This window comes from Leptonychotes weddellii, chromosome 5 (genome assembly GCF_054177405.1).
Source record: "Leptonychotes weddellii isolate Sample4059 chromosome 5, ASM5417740v2, whole genome shotgun sequence".
Lineage (NCBI taxonomy): Eukaryota > Metazoa > Chordata > Mammalia > Carnivora > Phocidae > Leptonychotes > Leptonychotes weddellii.
In genome coordinates this window covers 136911129-136936916 of record NC_138373.1, presented here as the reverse complement: position 1 = coordinate 136936916, position 25788 = coordinate 136911129, and the positions used below count along the sequence as shown (strand labels likewise).

The 25788-nt window shown below is 35.2% G+C and overlaps 1 protein-coding gene across 3 annotated transcripts in view; it reads left to right on the top strand.

The window, feature by feature from the left end:
• The window catches only part of NR2C1 (nuclear receptor subfamily 2 group C member 1), a 45520-nt gene extending 21263 nt beyond the window's left edge, over positions 1-24257 (top strand). For 2 of the 3 annotated variants that reach the window (XM_031037433.2, XM_081819082.1), the window contains exons 8-14: positions 2190-2374; positions 3920-4085; positions 10022-10143; positions 15604-15743; positions 17110-17247; positions 19164-19269; positions 22360-24257. In XM_031037433.2, the coding sequence (XP_030893293.1) occupies positions 2190-2374; positions 3920-4085; positions 10022-10143; positions 15604-15743; positions 17110-17247; positions 19164-19269; positions 22360-22534 (1032 nt within the window). In that variant the 3' untranslated portion in view covers positions 22535-24257. The remainder of the gene's footprint in view (positions 1-2189; positions 2375-3919; positions 4086-10021; positions 10144-15603; positions 15744-17109; positions 17248-19163; positions 19270-22359) is intronic. The other variant, XM_031037434.2, reaches the window with a different exon arrangement.
• Positions 24258-25788: the final 1531 nt, after the last annotated feature.

The following is a 25788-nucleotide window of genomic DNA, read 5'->3' as shown; positions in this document are numbered from 1 at the left end:
TTGATGGACATCTTGGCTCTTTCCATAGTTTGGCTATGGTGGACATTGCTGCTGTAAACACTGGGGTGCACGTACCCCTTCGGATCACTACATTTGTATCTTTGGGGTAAATACCCAGTATTCTTAAGGCACTCTTAATACTTGAGCTCTGGAATCAAATTTCATCTGCCACTTACTAGCTATATAACCTTGGGCAAGTTATTTGACCTCTCAGTGCTTCAGTTTCCTTCCTCGTCTGTAAAGTAGGGCAAATAAGAGTGTCAACCATACAGGTTGGGCTTTAGCATTTTGTCATTAAGTGGGGAGATTTGACCTTTTACCATATATTTTGGAATTAGAAGATTTTGCTTCGCTTTATATACGTGATTCAAGGTTAGGATGGTAGTTACGATTGCACTGACGTATTAACTCCTTTAGGAAAGGAAGACAACTAAATTTTATTGAGAAATTATTTGCCCAGACACTACTTTTCTATATGTCTTTGTATTGAATTATAATAACCTTGTGTATAAGTTTCTGACAAAGTCACAAGATGAGGTCTTTTCACATTGCTAAGAGTCCTCATTGGCAAAAGTTTAATCTAGCTAGATAGGCATGTTAGAAAATGGAAGCAAATAGCTATGTTTAAGTTTTAGTTGAATTTAAAACACTTGAAAGTGTTAACTCCTTTTCCTCATGTATACGAAGCCTGGAACAGTGGTTAAGAGCACAGGCTTTCCCATCAGACCTGACTTCCCAGTCTTGCCTCCACTATTTGCTGCTGCAGTGGCAATGGATTCTTGTCAGTAATAAAGGGATGATGACTCCTATTTCACGGGGTTGTTATGAGGATTAAATAAAATACGTATATTAGTAGGAACCAAGTAAGAATTCCACACAACTGGTAGGTTTCTCAGTAAATGATTCTGGGACCATTCATTAATTTAGGAAGCACAAAAATTGTTTCATTCTGTTCACTAAAACCAATTTCACATAAACTGAAGAATTGAGAAGACATGAAACATCAAGGAAACATGTATTTTCTTAGGATTAAAAACACTACAAACCGTAAAGGAAGAATTAAATTTCATTAAAGGATTCAGTCAGTTGGCCATAGAAGGCAATTGAAGGGACTCTCATTAGGTTAGAATGGAATAATTTGAGTATTTAAAAAAGAATGATTCATTGAAACACATCAAATATATAAAAATCTATGAATTTAAAGTGATACTTAAAACTCACCTGTTACCAGTAGAGGTTGCTAAGGGCATTGACTCATTGCTCTGAAAATTGATAAAGAAAAATCAAGCATCTATCTGCCTTTCCTACAGAAATTATATTTCTGGGTAGTCAAACAGTTAAGGAGAGAGAATACTTTTTCAAAAAATAATTATAGCTAATTAGTGTATAAAGAATATATAGATGATTAACAAAAATAAAAACTAAAGACAAATGGGAAAATATGCAGTGTATAGCAAAAGCCCATTATCTTGGGTGCAAGGATGGCTCAGTCCGTAAGCATCTGCCTTCGGCTCAAGTCATGATCCCAGGATCCTGGGATCAAGTCCCGTGTCAGGCTCCCTCCTTTGCAGGGAGTCTGCTTCTCCCTCTGACCCTCCCTCCACTCGTTCTCTCAATCTCTCTCTCTCTCTCAAATAAATAAAATCTTAAAAACAAAAACCATTATCTTAAATATGAGAGATTTTTCACTTACACAGCACCTGGTATTTAACATATACCAGTGACTGGTAAAAGTTGGTATTCTAAGAATTCTGTTCAGTAATACACATTTACCTTTTTTTCTTTTTTCAGTAATACTAATTTTAATACATTCTGTACAACTTTATAGTTCATATAGTAAGTTTTGGAAATTGTCAGAATTTTAATTCTAAAAGAACTTAAAAGATCATCTAAGATCCATTTACAAAGGAAGGGATTGTTGATGTGAATAGATTAGTCATTAAGTACAGTTTTTGGTTTAATGTAATTTTTGTATAAACATTTCCTAGGAAATGTACCTGACGTTTTTAAACTTATATTTTCCTCAGGAAGTTTCTAAAAGCTCAGAGCTCTTTGATTTTACTTTCTAGGCTTCAGTTATCTTAGAAGTACTTTAATTTTGGCATTTCATAATCTAGAATTGGATATTTCAGACAAAAAGTTCTCTGATCCAATTTGCAGATTTTAATACTTTTTTTTTTTTTTTTAAGGCTGAATCATGTCAGGGAGATTTAAGTACATTGGCCAGTGTGGTTACATCATTAGCAAATCTTGGAAAAACTAAAGATCTTTCTCAGAATAGTAATGAAATGTCTATGATTGAAAGCTTAAGTAATGGTGATACCTCTTTGTGTGAATTTCATCAAGAAATGCAGACGAATGGTGATGTTTCAAGGTAAGGTCTGTTTTGCTCTTATTAGTATGTCTTAGAATATTCTTATGTTGAATACTATTTACAGAAGTTTCAGAAAACAAGTATTTCTGTTAGACTTAGAAAATCTAAAGCATAGTTTTAACTGAAAAAGCACATTCAAGAATTGTAAAATGTTATTCAGCAGGTTACATTCTAAATAATGAGCAATAAATGAATATTATAAGCTTAGAAATGTAGTCATAAAATTTAGGAATTTTTTTCTTGCTAAAGGTGATATTTTATCTTCTGTGTATTTATTTTTTTTTTTAGATTTCCCCATACTTTTTTTTTATTATGTTATGTTAATCACCATACATTACATCATTAGTTTTTGATGTAGTATTCCATGATTCATTGTTTGCATATAACACCCAGTGCTCCATGCAGAACGTGCCGTTTTTAATACCCATCACCAGGCTAACCCATCCTCCCACCCACCTCCCCTCTAGAACACTCAGTTTTTCAGAGTCCATCATCTTTCAGGGTTCGTCTCCCCCTCCGATTTCCCCTCCTTCATTCTTCCCCTCCTATCTTTTTCTTCTTTTTTTTAACATGTATTGTTTGTTTCAGAGGTACAGGTCTGTGATTCAACAGTCTTGCACAATTCACAGCACTCACCATAGGACATACCCTCCCCAGTGTCTATCACCCAGCCACCCCATATCTTCTGTGTATTTAAACATTTGTCTTACCCCAGGCAGCCATGTTCATTTTCCCCACCAATTTTTAATGATGAAAATAGATTTAAAACACTTAATTGAATCAACTACAATTTTAAGTTACACTTCGGGAAACTTATGTGAGAATTCTATTTTTCATTCTCTTTATATTAATACATGGGATGTAGAAACTGGATCTCTTCAGGCTTTTTTTCACACTGTTCATCATCTAAATGTTGAGGAAACTGCATTTAAGAGTCTCAATAAGTACTTTGTTGAACATGAGATTTTAAGTAACTCTTTAAAAGGCCTCTCATTGAAAAATATGGGGAGCTATTTTAAATAATTATTTGCTAACATTAGTTCATTATTTGCCATCCTAATCTCAAATTCTGACAGATGTAGCTGTGTTAACACAAGTTTTAAAATATTTTCTGAATTTTTAAATAAAATGTGTGTTGTGTAGAATGCAGTAAAGTTGACATAAGTTCTTGCCCTTATTCTTTCTAAATAACTTCTGTATGTAAAGTAAATGGTCTGTTATCTTGTAGTATCAAATGTATAACTTGTAAAAGCATATTTTAGGGTTTTTCCTCCTGGTAATTACATAAATTTTTTTTTAAAGACTTTAATTCTCTGATAATACATTAATATAATACAGCTTTTCATACTATACATATTCAAATTTAATTTGTTGCTTTTGGAAACAGGTATAGATATCAATGAAATAGAGTAATCAGTGATACATCAAAGTTCTGTATTCTCAATCATTTTTTTAGGCCTAAATCTTAATTCCAGAATTTTATGTAGAATTTTTATTTTATTGTGGAGATTGACCAAGCTCACAGCATCTGATGTCTCCTAATAGGGCATTTGACACTCTTGCAAAAGCATTGAATCCTGGAGAGAGCACAGCCTGTCAGAGCTCAGTAGAGGGCATGGAAGGAAGCGTACACCTAATTGCTGGGGACTCGAGCATAAATTACATCGAAAAAGAGGGGCCTCTTCTCAGCGATTCACATGTAGCTTTCAGGGTATTTCCATATTTCTTAATATAATTTTTATGTTGTGTTATCCATTTTGATTTTAATCTTCCCTCCAGAAATCAAAGTATATTTGTTGTGCTTTTAAAGTCAGAAATATTCCTGATAGAATTCAAAATAGCAACTGAAATATACACATCTGGCTATTTAAATAATGGCTCAATAAAGCATCCTATTTATAAATCATGGTTATAATATTGATTAGTGGTTTTAAGTCTATAAAAGCTAGCTTTTAGAACATTTAGACATAAGTTTTGGATGTTGTTGTTAACTCTTAAGTATTGACATCATGTTTGTATACACCGGTTTTGTTCAATGCTTTGGTATAAACCAGTATGTGAGACCCAGTTATTCTTACCATAGTAACTATAAAGAACTCCCATTTATTACGTAGTCCCCTAATTAGCTAGCTCTCAGTATTAAGAATGTAAAAATTATTTAATACATTTTAACTTTTGGCTTTTAACTTTTTACACTTTAACCATTTTGGAGGAGGTACATTTGTAGTTTCTTTTTTGCTCCCCTAAATACATTAATTTATGATGGAAACAATACATGCAGAATATTAAAAAATAACTTTGTCATTCAGATAATGTTTGGACTATGGCTATAGATACACTGATCATTGAGGCCCTACATTAAGACTCTGATGTTTTGACCCCTCCATTTTAACCACTCTATATCTTTTCTCTGCCGGCTGTGAGTACTATCAGCAAATCATATGCAAAGTGATTAAAAGTATATAGGAGATTTCAGTTAGCAGTACACAGCAGTCCTAGAATACCTGGTGGAAATTGTGTATAACTTTATTGTAGATTATAAATTTCCGTGGGTTTCTAATGAAAATATAAACAGTTATCAAATAGCGGTTTGTGTGACTGGTACAAATAACACAAATCTAACATTGGCTAAAACTGCATACAATAAAATTTATATTTGTAAGATTTGACTTGGTAGAAGTAGCCACAGAGAAAACTCAGTGACTTAGTAAATTGCTGTAATTTGATATAGACCGTGAAACCAATCTTCATATAAAATTTTACCAAAGATAAACCTATATGAAAAAAATTAGAAATGTTTTATGTGTACTGTACATGAAAATTTTTTATGGGGGCTGTAAGAAAAGATAATGGGAATAATCAGTGTCATCCTTTAAATTTATGGTAGGAGCTATGGACAAGGGTGGAACAAGGCAAAACTGATTTTTCCCCAGTTGCACTTTTTATTCTAAATAAAAGACATGTTTTTGTTGTCTTACTTTTATTTTCTACCTTTAGATTTAAATGGGAAGGAAAGAAAAAGACATGTAGGAAGAGGACCCATTGCAAGAAAAAGTATAGAGTACTTCTATAGAAAGTAGAAATAGTCCTTTTTTAATTGTTGATGTTGGTCCTCAAAATGTTTGATTCTTTTAAATGTTTGTTATGGACAGGTGAGTTAGGCAAATTAGAACTTTTTTCCCATCTCTGGAATTGGTTTTTTTCCTTACAGTCTTCGACCTGCTGTTCTCTGGGTGTCCTCAGAATCAGCACTGTGAAGTTTCTTGGTCTCCTGACAAAGCTTCTTTCTCTGATGCTTGTTTACATTTCCAGCCTTTGTGAAATCAAGAGTTTTACTTTTCCCTCACTTCCCAGCTCAGTACTTTCATAGTTGGCTTTCTCATTGAGGTTTTATAGTCATGAGTTTCAAAACCTGACATCTGTAATCAAAAACTCAGTTCTTTCTTAACTGAGCTAAATAGCATTTTGTTCCTATCTTGCATTTTTATGTACAGTGTAGTTTGCAGCATGCTTTCATGTGTACATTCTTACATTTGAGCCTTAATCACAGTTGGTTGTGAAGGTTTGGATTTTTACTGTCATTTTGTGAATGAAAAAAGATTTGGAGGTTTTCAGTGTCTTGTTCAAAGCAATCCAAACAGAAAGGAGAAATAGTCTAATAATACATCTTGGAATTTGATTCTGTAGAATCTAGGACAATAGAAATATTAAATATTTTTATTAAATTTCAGAGTTTTTGGTGTGATTTTATATACTTTATTCTTGATTCTTGCAATTTGATTACATAGATCATCAAAGTGGATAGAATTCCCATTTAGGAATAAGTATATGAGACAGAGGTAGGTGATTTCCAAAACTGTTCTCTCATATGTATCATCTCAGTATTAAAACCATAGTCCTTCTGGTCACCATGTTTGATGTTTGGGAGTCATCATCATTCTCCCCATACTTCACTCCCCTCCATTCCCTAATTGAATCCTAACCATTCTTTTGTTTGAATTTCTCCCTTCCTCTTCATTTTTATCACCGTATTTCAAGGCCTTTTAAAATTTCTTACCTAAACGGTTCGAGTAATATCTTTGCTTCCAGTCTCTTCATCTTGTCCTGTGCTCTGGTAACAGAGTGGGGATATTTGTTAAAAATCAGCCCAGTTATGGGATGCCTGGGTGGCTCAGTCAGTTACGCGTCTGCCTTCAGCTCAGGTCATGATCCCAGAGTCCTGGGATCGAGCCCCTAGTCAGGCTCATTGCTCAGCAGGAATCCTGCTTCACCCTCTCCTTCTGCCCCTCCTCTCCTCTTCACATGCGTGTGCGCTCTCTCTCAAATAAATAAATAAAATCTCAAAAAAAAAAAGGCCAGTTATGTTACTCTGCTACCTAAAAGCCTTCATTAGCTTCCTATTGCTCGTTGAGATAAAGTTTATGACCTTTTAGGACCTTCCACATTTTGATTCAGTTGCCCATCATTTATCAGAAATGCCATCTCTTTCTTAGCCCTTTCTTTCTTTTTTTTAAAGATTTTATTTATTTATTTGACAAAGAGAGCAAGAGAGGGAACACAAGCAGGGGGAGTGGGAGAGGGGGAAGCAGGCTTCCTGCTGAGCAGGGAGCCCAATGCGGGGCTCGATCCCAGGACCCTGGGATCATGACCTGAGCCAAAGGCAGACGCTTAATGACTGAGCCACCCAGTCACCTCCTCTTAGCCCTTTCTGTAGCTCATTCTGTTTCCCTTTATTCTTCTATTGAAGCCTTAGCTCTTAGCTTAGTACCTTACAGTGAAATCTCAGTTGGGGCACCTGGCTGGCTCAGTTGGTAGAGTATGTGACTCTTGATTTTTGGGTTGTGAATTTGAGCCCCACATTGGGGGTTGGATTTACTTTAAAAAGAAAGAAAGAGATCTCAAGATGTAAGTGTTTGCTGAATTATAATGTGTAATCCAGGATCACACAACTAATGACATGTTGGGAATAGAATTCAGATCTCCTAACTCAAGTCAAATGACTTTTTTAAAGTTCTGTCATTTAGCTTATTGTCAGACTTACAGAAAGGGCTATAAAGGTAATGGTAGACAAGTAACTTCTAAAATGGGTAGCCAATATATTGGGGCACCTGGGTGGCTTAGTTGGTTAACTCTCCAACTCTTGAACTCAGCTCAGGTCTTGATCTCATGGTCATGATTTCTAACCCTGTGTTGGGTTCCATGCTGGCCATGAAGCCTACTTAAAAAAAAAACAACAAAAAACTCAATGTACTGAATGTGTATCATTTTTAAAATGTGTGTATTTCAATTTATAAACCTAAAAGTCCACAGGCAGTTTTGGGACGCTCTTTAACATCTTTAGTAGAAACTCATCTTCTCTATATAGAGGAAGAAATCTTTGTCTTTGCAATCTAAAAGACTTGTTGAATAAATTCTTGTTTCTTAAGCCAGTACTGGCTGATTCATGATGCTAGAGGTGTATCTTGTTTAAGAAAATTAAGTATTAAAACAGATAAATTATATTTCTTCTCTTTATAATACATGCATCCATACAATGCATGGCAGTCTTTTTTTAAATAATGAATTCCTCTAGTATGTATTGCAAATGATTTCAATTTTATGATTAAAGCACAGAAAGTTTTCAACATTACCACCACTCTTTTGTCAAGAGGGTACATCTGTATCTTTTAGCCCTTATGTCTAATTTTTAATACTGTAACTATTTTACTTTCTTAAAAGTGACTAACAGTTGTTGTTTTGCATCTTACTTACTCCAACCCCCTAAAACTAGTAATCTCTGGTAATTCCCCTGATCTTTCAGGCTTTTTTGCCCCTCTACTCCCCTTGGGCAATTCTGAAAAGGTATGATAGTTCCCAGTTTGTTTTTTATATACTTACGTATAGAAACAGTTGCATCCTGATAATTACATTTAAGATGTTTAATATCTGCTTGCCTACAGTTCTCTTAAGAATTCTCTTTAAATAGTGGCATTTTAATTTGCTGCTCCAGTAAACATTTCTCAAGCATTTAAAAAATATTCTCAGGGTGCCCACTGGCTGACCCAGTTGGTGGAGTGTGTGACTCTTAATCTCAGGGTTGTGAGTTTGAGCCCCATGTTGGATGTAAAGATTACTTAAAAATAAAATCTTAAAAAAATTTTTTTTTTAAATAAAAAATATTCTTCTCAGGGCACCTGGGTGGCTCACTCGGTTGAACGTCTGCCTTCGGTTCAGGTCATGATCCCAGAGTCCTGAGTCCCGGGATCAGACCCTGCATTGCCTCCCTGCTCAGTGGGGTGTCTGCTTCTCCTTCTGCCCCTCAACCCGCCCGTGCTCACTCTCTCTCTCCCTCTCAAATAAATAAATAAAATATTTTAAAATATATATATATATATATATTCTTATACATGAAATTTCAACTGTTAATTTCTCTGTTGTTTTATTAGTGGCACCATTTATAAATAGATAAACCATTTGTGGCTAATAATGAACAAAGGCAATATTTTTTACCTAACATTTCTGGAGAATTTTTGTATCATTTTGATGAAAACCTTTTGATCTGTTAGGCATCATAGACACTTTTGAGAATCTGATTAAAGCTATCCTTTCCTCAGAAAAATACATACGGGTACATCCACCTACTCTACCCCTGAGGTAGCCAGTGTTAACTTGCTGTGATCTTCCGTCCTTTAAACACACACACACACACACACACACACACTCTCTGTCCCTTTCTCTTTAACATAAATTAGGTCATCTACACATTGTTTTGTAGTTTTTCCACTTAGACGTCTGTGAGGTATTTTTTTTCTATGCCATTCCATCTCAGTTTATCTCACTAATTTTAATGCCTACAAAGTACTCTATAGCATAGGTTATTTTCCTTAGTGATAGAAATTTAGGTTATAGATGAAATTACATTTCATTTATAGTAATGAAAGTTCTCTTTAACAAGCTTTTCAAAAATGCTTTTGATGTGGGATATTTATTTTCAACAGTTGACACACACTTAAAGTGACTACCTGAGGTCAGGAGTACAGACGGACAGCCTGTGAGTATTATAGCCACAGACACATTTTGTTTTACCTGTAGATTAAACAGGGAGTTGCACACAGAACCTGCTCTTAGAAAAATAGAGCAGGCAGTCCTTAGTCCAAATTGCCATATGTTTTCAATATATGGAATTCGAGTCCCAGATAAAGGAATATGCACTTCCCAGATGGCACCAGCAGGCCCACTTCACTCATTATTCTCCTGACCCTGTAAGATTTGAATTTGTTACTCCACATAGCCTGCGTGAATGGAACATTTAACACACAGGATTACTCCTTAAACTGAACTATACCATTATTGATAAAGGAAGAGAAGAAAGGAAAAAAAGCACATTGTTAGACCAAGACAGAAATAACTTAAAAACACAACCAGAGAATATCATACCTGATATTTATTAAATGGGATCCTGCTTGTCTAAATATTGCTTTGTTAGCAACTATGATCTACTCATTCTAAATCCTATTTATAGCTGTAAAATCCAGTCACTTGGATTATTTCACGATTTGCCTTTTGGTGAATATATCAAACTCCTATTTGATATGTTTACATGTAACTTTTTCAAAGAAAGTATCATTTAGAACTGTCATAATTTACCTCAGTCCCTGTTCACACTAGCTCACCATGCCTTCTCCTATGCCTGAGTACCTGAATGTGCACTACATTGGGGAGTCTGCCTCCAGACTGCTGTTCTTATCAATGCACTGGGCACTTTCGATTCCTTCCTTCCAGGCTCTAGGGTAAGTGTTTTGAAGTCCTTGAGTATAAATGTGATTTTACCACACAAATGTACACTAAGCAAGAACTTTTATTTTGGATGGATTTGTATTAAAGGGAAAAAATGGTATAACATTATAAAGTTTTGTTATTTATATGACAAATTATGGCAGTTAGTATTTTCTTATTTTTATGTAGGAAAGGTATCCATGTTTCATAATTTGACTGAGTTAATACTTCAAATGGAATATATGCAGTGGAGCTGATAAATCATGGCCAGCATTTGTAATAGGCTGTCTTTGACCTGAAGATAGGGAGGCTGTAGGTATGCCCTGGGCCGTTGTTTCCCTCCCAGCCCCACTGTTTTCAGTGTTCATCTCAGGCATGTTCATAAGGAGCTGAAACTTGCATACAGTGAATGTTTCAAAATAGAAACAGTTGTTTTCCAATCTGTGATTACAAAAAGTGGGGAAGGGGGAGATACTGTAGACCCCATAGTACCACAGTGATAATTTGGAGATACTTACCACCAAGAAACACACCAGTAATCTGTATTACATCTGTATTACCTGATGTTTGCCAGATTTATTTAGATTGTGTTAAAGTAACTGGTATGAAGACGCAAAGAGACTATGGAAAAAGTTAAGTCCATAGTTAGAAAAGTATTTTTCTAGTCACAAGGCCCTACTCACCAACATGATTTCATAAATAATGTGCTTTCATATCCTATGCTTCTGTTCTCCCATTTGCCAAAGGAATGATAACTGTCCATCCTTTATTCTTACAGAGTATTTAATATGATTAAGAAATTTCTCAGTCATGACTTTAAAAGCATACATGGAGCACCTGGGTGGCTCAGTCAGTTAAGCGTCAGGCTCTTGATCTCAGCTCAGGTCTTGATGCTCAGGGTCATGAGTTCGAGCCCCACGTTGGGCTCTGCACTGGCCATGGAGCCTCCTTAAAAAAAAAAAAAAAAAAGGCACACATAGAACCCCAGTATAATTTGGTGTTGGGTATACCATGCATTAAATCATATACTTAACTAATATAGTTACATAGATTGAAAGCCTAATTTAGAATGGTTAACCTTTAGAACTATTGTTAGCCCTTTCTCTCAAAATAACATTTAGTTTTCAGAATTTCTCCAGTCTGCTTTTTTTAACAAAGAATTAAAATATGATATAAATTTACATATTAGCCGTTTATTTTAAAGGGTTAGGTTTACTTAGTTCCCTAAGCTTGTAACTGGAGTACTTTTGTGTTGAAAAGTAATCTGGTGATATTTGTCATAATAGGCTATCAACTATTATAGTAAAAAAAAAAAAAAAAAAAGGAACGATTTTTAGGGAGTGCTTTGAACTCTTTGAATTATTTATATAGCACTGTTGATCTTAAGTACTTCTGTTAAGTGTGATTATCCTATGGAAACGTTCTCCAAAAAGAAACCAAAAATAAAACCTGAGGTTTCCAGTTATAATCCAGTCTTACAGTGGCAGCCACATTTCCCTCTGATCTGTACTGAAAAATGGTTTTAATGTAACAGCCACAGGATTCTTTGCAATCAGAATTAACCATTGGTGTAGCATGTGAGGCCATTAATCGCTACATAAACTCACTGTTGCCATCTAGATTGTTTGTAGTTCAAGTTAATCAGATGGAAGAGGACTAAGTACTGATGATGGGAAATTCTGTTGAGTGGTAATAAAAGCTATTCTGAGTCTCCTAGAAACTGACATAGGTTGCATTTTTATCCATAGACCCAAAACTTGGGAACAAAGCCCTAATATTGCAGAGAGAAACAGATAAGCAACATTAATCAGTTACTAAAAGTCGAGTTTGTTTTGATTACTTATTAAATGGAGAACAGTAGCTTCAAGAACCTTTCAAACAGTGGGTGGTTAATACTGTCTGTATTGTACAGTCCTTTATATTTTACAAGGATTTTACTTTTCTGTTTAAGATTTGTAGTTTCAAAACTTATAGGAATTCAGTTGTTTTTCACTTCTACCTGCGTAGTTTAGGTGATTACACAGTAGTAAGTTCAGTTACAGGCACTTGGCATGATTTGTCAGCAGTCTTCTCTACCTGGATTCTCGTAATATAACCCAAAGTTCTAAACCACCACTATTTGCTACAGGAGACTTTATTTTTTGAGTAATTTAAGAAACCTTCCATAAATGCTAAGTCTGAAAGTTGAATCTTTTAAAATCCCACTGAAACAAAGTAATGTTTTACTATAGATGCGGGTTTAAAACCAGCTTTATTGGGCACCTGGGTGGCTCAGTTCGTTGGGCGACTGCCTTTGGCTCGGGTCATGATCCCGGGGTCCTGGGATCGAGTCCCACATTGGGCTCCCCCTGCTCTGTGGGGAGCCTGCTTCCCCCTCTCCCTCTCCCTCTGCCTGCCACTCCCCCTGCTTGTGCTCTCTGTCAAATAAATAAAATCTTTTTTAAAAAATTTAAAAAATAAAAATAAAACCAGCTTTATTGCCGTATCACTGACAACTTTTCCCTAAGGACCATGCTTTCCTTTCAAACACATGCTGCTAGGTAAAGTATAATGCCTTGGGTTTATTTGCGTGGAAGACAAATGGTTAGGTTATCCCCACGTATACATGACTTCGGAAGTCTTATTTTATCAAAATAAATAGTATAAACAATGATCTGATCTCTAATTCTGAGTATTATGTACATATTTTAATGAACTTAACAATATAGAAGACTAGTTAGAGAAAAATACCTATACCTATTTGTAAAAGAAGTTGACATATTTACCGTTATGCAACCTAATGCCTCTATTAATTAACACTGGCATTGTTTCAGTGTACCTGACTGATACTTTAACTACCCCATCCAGCTCCTTTTGCTTTTCAAAGGAAAGATGTTTAGAAAATAGGTAGTATAATGTAATTACAATAGTTATTTGTTTTTCACAGAAAAAAGTTGATAGCAAACATGCTCTTACTGTCACAAAATACTAGCTGTAAAGGGGAGTCTCTACTGAGAAATTTGACTTTAGCATTTTACTTGCTAAAATTTTAATGAGTTATACAAAAGCATAGATTTTGAACACCTGGGTTCAAATTCTGGATTTGTTCATTTGCTAGCTTTGCTACTTAACTAGGCTCTATTTTTACATCTATAAGAGCAAAAATGCTTTCTTGCTGGCGAGGCTACTTAGCTGAGATGATGAATGTAAATTATCTAATCCAGTGCTACTGCAAACTAGATTATCAATGCTCGTTTTCCTTCATTCTCTTAGGAACCTTCTCTTTAAAAAGGACTTGCTGTTTTCCTTTCCTAATGAACTTTTTAAAAACATTTGAACAGCATAGCTAGCTATACTACAAGGATATTTGGGGTTTTGTTTTGGATGAAGATGTAAATATATGTATCTTTCTGCAATTAATCTCCATATTTAGTTCTTTCACTTTTCCTTTGGAAACAAAGTAATCTGGTGGCTTATTCCTCATTTGCCACTTTTCGTCATTTTTCCTTTAGGGTACTCATAACAATTTTGGTGTCCCTCATCCTCTGCACGGTTACTCAGTCTTTTCTCTGAGTCTCCCACAACAATGTCAAAGTACTTTCATCCTACTAGGTATAACACAGGCCAGAAAGAGCTTTGATTTTTTTTTTTTTTTTTTGTCAGTTCGTTCTGTTCATTTTCCTATCCTGTGTCCACTAATTACCTTGGTTAGCTGTTTCCTCTTTAAAACTTCAGACTCAGAGGTTAAGGTGAAAACTGAATTACTGTGAACTTTCCCATCATGTTTGCTTTTAACCTTTTCCTCCTGTTTATAAAATTTTAAAGTAACACTGAAGTATAGAAATATAAAGTAAAACTTCATTCTCCAGAGGTAACTAACCCCACTAATTAACAGTTTGGTGTCCTACCAGACCTTTTCAGTGCCATATTTTAACAGTGCATTACACACTTGCATATCCTATTCTTTGCCTTTCTTTTTATACTTATAAGATGGGTGTCTTCCCATGTCTGCACATGTCAATTTACCCTGTTCTCCTGAATGGTTGCCTAGTATTCTCTTTTACAGGATCTCTTATTGATTTGCTCATTCTTTATTAGTAGACATTTGGGTTCTTGCTAATTTTCTTTGTTATTCTATCCAGTGCTACAATAAGCGCTGTAGCATTGTATGTACAATTTGCCTACTTTGTGTATTTCTATAAAATAGGTTCTTACAAGTGGAATAGCTACGTCTCATCGCTTCTCGGCCTTTTGGCTAAGATCAAGTGTGGAATAGCTAAGTCTCAGAGGGTGTATGTTCTAGTTTTTTTATAGAGAGGTACTATTAAATTGTCCTCCAAAAGGATGTTGAGCCAGTTAACACCTCAGCAATGCTTACGTGAGAATGAATGCTTATTTCCTCACACCATCCTCGATTCTGGATTTTAGCTGTCTTTTCTGATACATGAAAATATTATCTTGGTCTCTTTTATTTTCTTTGATTTTAAGATGTAAATTTTACATCATTTTTTATGTGGAGATTTGAAAATACGATTTTCTTTTCATTTAAACTTCACTTTCAAATAGATTTTGATTGCCATAAGAAATTGGCAATACCCTAGATCTTTTTGTTTTTTAAGTTCTTTCCCATCTTTCTCTACTCAGATGTCAGCCCCTCAGGCTGGCCTTTTCTAGCCACCTTACCTGAACACCCCCCCCACCACCATTTTTTAATGCATAATCCTGCTTTATAGTAATGTAGAATTTTTCTTACCTGAGAGAAACCTAATGTATATATAACCATATACATGTGTATATAATATATAAAATATTTGAAATGGTATTTTTGTATGTTTACCTTCTGTTTCATGGAGGCAGACTTAATCCATCCTGTTAATTGCTGTTTCTCCAGTGCCTTGAATAGTGCCTGGCATATACTATATGTCATCCCTTATTCACATAATTCTTATATTTATATCTCATAATAATGAGAGCAGGGAATAGGATGTATAGTTTCTCTTCATTTTATATAGCTAGGCAGCTGAGACCTGGGAAGCTTATTAGCCAGATTTCAAATGGATAATCAGTGGATGATCTAGTTTTTAAAACTGTGGCTGACTTCTAATATTTTTTCTACTCTCTCATGCTCTGGAGATTTCTTATTCAGAAGTTCAGGAAGGGACCATTCTTATTTTCATTTCTCCTAGCAAAATCCACAGTATCTCATTTATAGGGATACTAATATCCCATCTGAAACATGCTTAATAAACCGTTTCGGGATGCCTAAGTGACCTAGTTTGTTAAGCATCTGCCTTCGGCTCAGGTCATAATCTCAAGGTCCTGGGATCCAGCCCCTGCTCAGCAGGGAGTCTGCTTCTCCCTCTCCCTTTGCCCCTCCCCCTGCTCGTGCTCTCTCTCTCAAATAAATAAATAAAAAAATTTTTTTTAAAAAGTTGTAAAGTTTATAAAATACATGTTAATATCTGATACATGTTTGTTGTGTTTCATTTTAATAGGCAAGAAAATAGCATATCATTGGTGAAAGCTTATTGGAATGAACTTTTTACTCTTGGTCTTGCCCAGTGTTGGCAAGTGATGAATGTGGCAACTATATTAGCAACATTTGTCAATTGTCTTCACAGTAGCCTTCAACAGGGTAAGGAGCATCTTATTTATTTCTTTTTCCAGGATATGAGAGAGGGTGTCAATTTTATAAACTATGTTATCATTAAAGTTAGATAGTTGATTAATGTTTAAGATACCAGCATCCTTTTTACTAGAGATAACTTTTACATTTTGATAAATTCACCCATTAATCACCCAAAAATATTTTCAAATGAGAGCATAACAAAATTGAAACAATTATATTTAACTCTGGCAGGCAGCTTCTGAGTAGGCCCTGTGAAGTTTTGCATATTTGGACATAGATACCAAAGGATCCAGGGATTAGCTTACATAGAGGTGACCAGATATTTTTAAATGTATACTCCTCACCAATTTTCAAACTGACTTTTTTAAATTATAGTCCTTTGAATCCCAGCATAGGCTGGGTTGTTTTTGTTTTTGTTTTTAATCAGTTCATTGGGATATATTCTTTCACTTAAACAGAGCAATCTTTACTTTTTTCCTTTTCTTGATGCCGTGGTCATTACGGCTTTAATTGAGGACACAGGCGGTCATTGATTTATAAATGTTTAATTTTAAATTGGCTTGTGACTAACCAGAAGCATGGGAAGAACTGCTTTTTGAATTTAGGAATAATTTACAAACTGGGAATCATGTTTTATTTCCTTAGCATGTCCCATTTCTCATTGTTTTGCATTATTTTTAAGTCATCTGCTTCCACTTCCTGTTTGAGGCAGAAAAATCACCTTAAAATGTCATCAGCAGTAGATCTGCTAGAAGGTAGCACTACATTCCATCTTATTTATGGGCTCCTGGTCTTGATTCATTTCGCATGAATTTGTAATGGGTTATATATAGCCTACTTCATTAAAGCTGTGGTTGACTAGTCAGATGTGTTTTAAACATAAACACAATAAATTTTAAAAGTTATTATAAAATTTTATTATACTCAACTTTTCTTTGGTCTTGGCAGTGTTTTTTTGCTAAGTATTTTTATTTTAATAGTGTTGGGAACTTCAAAAATCTAGGTGCTTTTGCTCATTTTTTTCAACCAATTACAAGCTTAAATAAAATCTTGTTACCAAAATTTGAGTCTTCTGTAGGCTAGTTTTTCAGGAGGTTATCTTTACAGCTTACCTTCTCAAAGATATATCTTGAAACACTAAATTTCTTGGGGTTTTTGTTTTTTTTTTCTAACAGCTTATTTTTTTCCTTGAATGAGCAATGTCTGAAGATCACAAGTTTCATCTTTACTTGCAGAGATAATGAATTTTAAACATTTACAGCTTGGTTATATTCAAAGCTAGAAATTAGTGAGAAGGAAATATATTGAGTAAAAATAGTCATACATTTTAGCCAAAAACTAGAAGCTTTCATTTGTTTGTTTTTAATTAAAGATAAAATGTCAACAGAAAGAAGAAAATTATTGATGGAGCACATCTTTAAACTACAGGAGTTCTGTAACAGCATGGTTAAACTCTGCATTGATGGATATGAATATGCCTACCTGAAGGCAATAGTACTCTTCAGTCCAGGTACATAAACATTTCTTTCTTATTTAAAACACAATATTGGGGGAATCTCATACATTGCTGGTGGGAATGTGAAAGGATGCACTGAAAGTGGAAACAACCCAAGTGTCCATCAATAAATGAATAAACCAGATGTAATATCTACAGACGGTGGGGTATCAGCCATAAAAAGGAATGAAATTCTGATACATGCTACACCGTGGTTGAAAACAGTACACTAAGTGAAAGAAGCCAATCACAAAAGACCACATTTTATATGATTCCATTTATATGAAATGTCTGGAATAGGCAAGTCTGTAGAGACATAAACTAGATTAGTGGCTACCAGGGACTAAGGAAGGGGGGGGAGCATGGGAAGTGACTGCCAATGGGCACAGAATTTCTCTTGGGATGACAAAAATGTTCTAAAATTCAATTGTAATGATGGTTGCACAGCTCTGAATCTACGAAAAACTATTGAATTACACACTTTAAATCAGTGAATTTTATGGATATTAGACATTGATCTAGGTATGAAAAGGAAAGTTGAAGAAATCATTAAAATGACATAATTATGTTCACATCAATATTTGAATTCTTAGGCATATTTTGGTAGGCATGATGAGAAGGCAAATGAAAGGTGAGTATTGGTTTGTTAATGGGTTAAACTTCTAAACATCTTAGTAGAGTTACCAACAAATAGAAAAATGTCTCTTATTTTCCTGCCAGTTTCTAGCTTTCACATACAGTAAAATGACAGCTCAATGATCAATTTATGAATAAGAAAAATTGACTATTCTCTTAGACCCTGTATTTTTTATTTTGGTGTGTCTATTCCTGTGCATCATAATAAAATTATATGAGGAAACCTGCTTCTTAAACTCAGTGATACTAATATGACAATTAAAGCTTTTTTTCCTGTTTCTTAAAGAGTTTCACGTAAGTTAATAACATGTATTTCCATTTTAATCACAACCAATTTGCCACCTTCATTTACCTTAAAATTGAAAGAACATAGATTTGATTTAGTATAATTTTATTAAGTATTCCCAATATTTTCTATTTATTTTTTATTCTCTTTAGTCAGAGCAGAGCTTTCCATGTTTTTCAATATTGCCTAAGTTAGGCATAATTTTATTGAAGTTCTCTTAATATTCCCATTTTTGTGAAATTTTGTAGTGACTATTGAAATGTTTATATAGATTATTTTGTGTTTCTGTGTTACAGTTTTTCTTATAGAGATACTGTCCATTCTTTGATAATTTCAGAAGTATCTTTTTACCCAACAATGATGGGAAGGTTCTTATGAAAAAAGTAGTGTAGAATATAATCTGCAGGTATTTCATTGGATTAAAAATGCTTTTTTAACTAAGCTAAGTCATTTTATTTTTTGTTCCTGTTGAAGCAAAATGATCAAACTCCCTTCCATGACTTTTGGAATAGAGAAAACTATTTTAGTAGAAACCAGCGATCTCATTTATTTACATTTTAGAATATGTATATGAGACAAAATCATTATGAGGGTTAAAGTACAGGGGCACCTGGGTGGCTCAGTTGGTTGAGTGTCTGCCTTCAGCTCCAGTCATGATCCCGGGGTCCTGGGATTGAGCCCCACATGGGGCTCCCTGCTCAGCTAGATGTCTGTTTCTCCCTCTCCCTCTGCCCTTCCCCCCCACTCATACTCTCTCTCTTTCCCTCTCAAATAAATAAAATATTTTTTAAAATAAATTTTTTAAAGGGTTTAGAGTAGAGTGTCTGGCATTTAGTAGGTGGGTTACTAAATACATTTGTGGAGTGAGAGAACCACGCATAGGATAGCGCTTTTTTTTTTTTTTTTTTTTGACTGAACTGTTCTTCCCACCCCCTTCTATCTCATCTCTCTGTGTCTTATTAAATGAACATTCAGAACTAGGGTAACAATATATTCTTTAATGTTTCAGATCATCCAGGCCTAGAAAACATGGAACAAATCGAGAAATTTCAGGAAAAGGCATATGTGGAATTCCAAGATTATATAACCAAAACATATCCAGATGACACCTACAGGTATCTAAAAGTTAAATACTATTTAATTAAATCCATCTTAAAATTTTTTATGAATCTATTTCATTATTTTCCCTTCCAAGAGTATATCAGTGTTTTAGTCAGCATGGACCTTTGAAATAGCTAATCCTATTAAAAGCAGTAGTGCATTGGTGCAAGTGATTTACAGGTAGTATTTCATGCATTTCTTACAATTTATAGAAGAAGACTTGAGCAGAAAGGTTAAATAACTTGCTCAGGGTCACACACACATGGCAGGGCCTGCCTGTGAGCTCAGGTTGTCTGGCTCTAGTGCCCAAACTATTTTCTTCAGATGAAATAAAGGATTTTATTGTATTTTTTTAAAGATTTTATTTATTTATTTGACAGAGAGAGACACACACACACACAGTGAGAGAGGGAACACAAGCAGGGGGAGTGGGAGAGGGAGAAGCAGGCTTCCCGCTGAGCAGGGAGCCCGATGTGGGGCTCGATCCCAGGACCCCGGGATCATGACCTGAGCCGAAGGCAGACGCTTAACGACTGAGCCACCCAGGAGCCCCAAATAAAGGATTTTATTAGTGAAAGGGAAGAAACAGGAATGAATGAATAAAAACACCATTTGACTATTTTATAAATAATTAGGAATTTGGTTTATGATATTTCTACCAAGATATTTCTTGCCAATATCCCTTGAAAAGAAATTTTTTTTAATAAGATCCAACTCAGTTTTTGAAGAGGAACAGTATTGGAGAGTAGTTCTGCTAGCACGTGGCTGGCAGAGCCAGAATACCACGGCTCTACTCCTGACCCCATCACTTACTAGCTATGTGACCGTGGGCAAGTTACTCAACTTCTGTGTTTCAGTTTCTTTGTCTGTAAAATGTAGATAATAGTACCCACAATTAGTATAATGATTAAATCAGTTGATATATGTAAATAGCTTAGAACACTGCCTATTGTATAGTATATCATATTGCATATAGTGTAACATATATGTAATATAATATATAATAAGGACTATATAGATGTTTACTAAGATTATTAAATTAACATGCTTCGTACTAATAAAAGAATGTTTTACATAAAATAATTGTTTACAGATAATAAATAATAGATTTATAAGCCAGTTCCATCATAAAAATCACCTTTAGTTTATCTAACCAGTTTTCCTACCCTGCTTCCTACCAGTTTTATTCCTGCAGCTCACGTGGTAACAAATAGGAACTGGGTAATTTGAAGAGGAGACTTGTGGCTATAGGAAGGTGACTAGGGATGCCTGGGAGGCTCAGTCGTTCGATTAAGCATCTGCCTTCGGCTCAGGTCATGATCCCAGGGTTCTGGGATCGAGTCCCACATCGAGCTGCTTGCTCAGCAGGGATCCTTCTTCTCCCTCTGCCTGACGCTCCCCCTGCCTGTGCGCTCTCTCTCTCTGACAAATGAATAAATAAGATCTTAAAAAAAAAAAAGGTGACTTAATCCTGTTTTCGATTGGTCACAAATGTTAGAGTGCAAGGCCTTAAAATACAAGAGGGATACACATACCCAAGCTTTTCAGAAAGTTGGTTTTTTTTGTTGGTGGTGGTTTTGTTATGATTGTTCTCAATTTTTTAAAGTCTCTAAAATTGTTTTATACCTCATTGTACAAACAAATATAGTATTTAAATTTTTCCTCCTTCTTGGCATATAGCTGTTGGCTGACCTCTGTTCCAGTAGGTTCCAGGTGCTTTGATTGATCTCTGAACTCTCTCAGTTTCTTATATTCTGATTTATTTAAAAATAATAAATTAACTTTGGGGGCACCTGGGTGGCTCAGTCGTTAAGCATCTGCCTTCGGCTCAGGTCATGATCCCAGGGTCCTGGGATCAAGCCCCGCATTGGGCTCCCTGCTCGGCGGGAAGCCTGCTTCTCCTTCTCCCACTACCCCTGCTTGTGTTCCCTCTCTCGCTGTCTTTCTCTGTCAAATAAATAAATAAAATCTTTTAGAGGGCGCCTGGGTGGCTCAGTTGGTTAAGCGACTGCCTTCGGCTCAGGTCATGATCCTGGAGTCCCAGGATCGAGTCCCACATCGGGCTCCCCACTCAGTGGGGAGTCTGCTTCTCCCTCTGACCCTCTCCCCTCTCATGCTCTCTCTCACTCTCTCTCTCTCAAATAAATAAATAAAATCTTTAAAAAAAAAAAAAATCTTTTAGAAAAATAATAATAATATAATAAATTAACTTTGGATAGGAGTTTTCAGCTTATACCTTATGCAAAGTATGGTTTTGCCTTTAAGATCCTCAGTAGCACAGAAACTGGCAGGAATCATTTCATTAATCTTTACCACAACACAGAGAGACCAGGAGTAAGTAGCTAACACGCGTTCACATAGGTGGAGGGGTAGTTGAATCAAGATTTGAACCCAGTGGTCTTGATTCCATATTCTGTGCTCTTCCCCAGTCTTTCCAGTAATAACTATTGCCTGTTTTACCATTTCCATTTGTTTTTTGATTACCACTGAGCCCCATGTGTCCTGATAACACAGAACATTGCTGTTCTTACAACCTCAACTGAATCTCTAAGCCATTCTTAAATGTATAATTTGATCTGTGCTTTAATAACTTAGTTCCACGGTGGAGCGCCTGGGTGGCTCAGTTGGTTGAGCGTCCAACTCTTGATTTCAGCTCAGGTCATGACCTTCAGGGTCGTGGGATGGGCCCATGTCGGGCTCCAAGCTCAGTGGGGAGTCTACTTGAGATTCTCTCTCTCTCTCTCTCCCTCTCTCCCTGCTCCCCCGCAGTGCTCGTGTGTGCACATGTGCTCTCTCTAAAATAAATAAATATTTTTTAAAATAAATAACTTATTAGTTCCATGGTCCATTCAGCCAAGTGGAGGCAACACAGTATAGTAGTTAAGAGCAAAGCTTTCCTATCAAGTCTGTTGGACTGCATTTATATCCAGATGATTGTCATACCCTCTAAGGCTTGAGAATACTTAAGTTTTTATTTTTTAACTTTTTAAAATTAGATCTTTATTAAATTAGACCACAACCAATATACATGCAGAAATTACTCCTCTATTTTTCTACTAAATCTCTTTTGGATTTACACCCTTGTTTTTCCTTCCCCTTTTTAGGTTGTCCAGACTGCTACTCAGATTGCCTGCTTTGAGATTGATGAATGCTACCATCACTGAAGAATTGTTTTTCAAAGGTCTCATTGGCAATGTACGAATTGACAGTGTCATCCCACATATTTTAAAAATGGAGCCTGCAGATTATAACTCACAAATAATCGGTCACAGCATCTGAAGGCTGAGATGTCAGTATAAACTTACTGTTGTTTCCCAAAACACAAGAAGACACCAAATTGAACTCATTGCTTCCAGGGTATCGGGAAATTTTGACTTTAAAGAGTAACCAAAAACCCAGGGTGTTTTTATTTTAACTTCTTAAGAATTTTTGAAGTGACTGGGCAGGTGGCAGGAATTAGAATTTCCCTTCCTGTCTTAAGTGACTAAGAAATACTATGAATTTATTCTTGGTTAAGATGACACCCTAAGCTATCACTTCTTGGCATCTAAACTAAGATCACGTATTATATTTTATCTTATAAAACAAATAAATTAGTCTTTTTTTTTTCCAGAATTGTGTTCTATTCATGTTTTCATTATGAACTAGTACAAACATTTAATCTTCAGAAATCCCTAAGGAGGATTTCCTTGCAGTTTAGTCTTCCATAATATAATCTGTTTGTTTTAATTACCATGTAAAAGATTATTTTATGCTTAATGGTATGATGATAACATTAGAACCATAGGAAATATTAATTAAATATATATATATATTTTTTGTCTTTTGTAAATATTACGGCACCCTAGCATATACCAGTCTCATTGCTGGCAATGAGACATAAGCCTACATGATCTCAAGACTTTTTTTAGTGTTGTATATTATTAGTTATAAGCACTTTTTATTTATGTATGTAGCAGAAAATTGTTTTTGAGAATGAGATAGGGTTCATGTTTTAATATTTTTGATTTACTGCTGTGTTTTAAAAGTAGTAGAGACTGAGCCCAAAATGTTTCAATATTTTAAAATAGACATTAAAATTGTTGCTCTTCCATTCCACAAAAAGCATTGGACTTCTCTCCCTCTTTTCGGACCTGAATTAGAACATCCTGACCTTCAGTGAGTTTTAGCCCTTTTCTTTTAGGTCATTAGAAATACCCAGTTTGTTAAATAATGGATTTATCATAGCCAATCTGTGTTTTCAAGGTGAGTTAAACAATTATTTTAAAGCAGATTGATAATTTTTAAAAATTTAAGTTTTTAATATGTAAAGGAATATGCACTGATATTTCACTCTAAAGGGGGGAAAGCTGTTTTAACAGTAGTATGAGCATCAGCCTGAAGCCTTGTTGCCACAGCAAAACCATTTTAGACTCCTTGGATGCCTTCCACAGTAATGTTTTCCTTAGCAAAACTGAGACTGTTAAATCTTTCTTTGCTCTGATTGTCATGATGAATTGTTTTGGTATGTCTGTGTGTTGATTTAAAAAAAAAAAACAAATATGGAGATTTTATTGCACTCAGAGTACATTTTTTATAAAGATTTTTGCAATAGAAAAACTGAATTTAGGGGAGGGTGTGGATTTTACAAATTGCTACTTTATAGTAAATCAGAAGTTTAAAAGTATCAACTTACAGTCTTTACCAACTTATTAAGGGAAACTTTTTTCCCTATTTAAAATGTGATTTTTGTCAACAGGTTTATTTATAATTATCAACTAGGAAAAACTACATTTAGTACAAAATAATTCATATGGAAAAATCAGTAGGTTTATATCTTTATAAACCCAATGAAGTAAGCCAAGGATTCAGGAAAATAATTCTTTAAAATAATGTACTAATGGTTAATTAAGATACATGTTCCTTTCAAGTATTTGTCCTGATTAAATTTGTAGTTATATTTGGAAGTGTTTTTAAAACTATATTAAAATGTGAACTACATTAAAAATGTCCATTTATTTGACTTCAGAGTCCTGTTTGTTCAGTGTTTGTCATCCATTTGTTCTATTATTAAGAAATCTCTAACAGGATTTATTAACTAGGAAGGGAAATGCATGGAAAACATTTCCATATCCAATATTTTAGGACTACTTACAATTCACTTTGAAGAATTTCTTCTAAAACTGCAGATTGACTATTAATTTATTTTCTCTCTCCTGAAATTTCAGTAAAATAGCAGTAAAGTGTAACCACACAATGATAAATAAAACAGGAAACAAGAAATCAAAGGATAAGAGAATTCAGTAAATTCTTGGAAAACAAAATGCAATAAAGACTAACTGACTTATTAGCAGAGCCAGAACGAAGGAAGCTCTATTCTGAGTGCCTGCAAAAGGCAGTTCAGTGAGAAAGGCCAGTATCCTCAGAAAAGATGCTTAGTACTTGGAAGAACTGGTACTCATATTCCGAGATGATGCTTGGGACATTTAAAAAAAAAAAAATTGGTTGCAAGTCTGTGTACAAAATCATTGAATTACCTTTTCCTGCCCTTACTTAAGCCAGCTGACCACTTTTTGTCCTTCTACCTTTTTGATCAGAGGGCCAGAGGTTAATTTTCTTGAGCAACTGAACTGGAAGATCAGACTTAACAGGGCACCAGGAATAACAGAAAGCCTGGGTTAGATACGTATGGGGTTGAAAATATGGGTTAAGTGAAAATCTGCATTCTGAATGTGGGCTCTACAATCATGTTTCCACAATGCTGGCCATGGGTATAGGCTCCTCTGCCAGGGTTTTTTTCTTCAGAGAAATTAATTGGTCTTAGAGAAAAGATCTCCAGATACTCACTTTTGGTTGTATCTTGATGAAAAGCCTGCTGGCCCCTTTATCATTCTTCAGTGAAGCACACTAATTTCAAGTCATAGAAGTATACATGCAGTTTCTGTTCAACTCTTTATTGCCTACTATTAAATTTGAACTTAGAATCAGGATCACCGATAATTGAGGAAAATCTCCAATACATAAGAGATCAGACATTGTTAGGGCTGAGGGCAGGCAAATAAATCCAGGGATCAGAAAAATATCCACCCTCAAAGGTAATTAACATTTTGAAAGAAAGTAGACGTTAAATGAGAACAGGATGCTTTGGGGGCGGGGGGGGGGGTGGTTTGTTTTCAAATTTTTATTTAAATTCTAGTTAGTTAACATACAGTGCAGTATCGGTTTCAGGAGTAGAATTCACTTACATGCAATACCCAGTGCTCATCATAACAAGTGCCCTCCTTTATACCCATCCCCCATCCAGCCCATCCCCCACCTACCTCCCTCCATCAACCCTCAGTTTGTTCTCTACCATTAAGAGTCTCTTATGGTGTAAATACCCAGTAGTGCAATTGCTGGATCATATGGTAGCTCTATTTTCAACTTTTTGAGGAACCTCCATACTGTTTTCCAGAGTGGCTGCACCAGCTTGCGTTCCCACCAACAGCGTAAGAAGGTTCCCCTTTCTCCGCATCCCTGCCAACATCTGTTGTTTCCTGACTTGTTAATTTTAG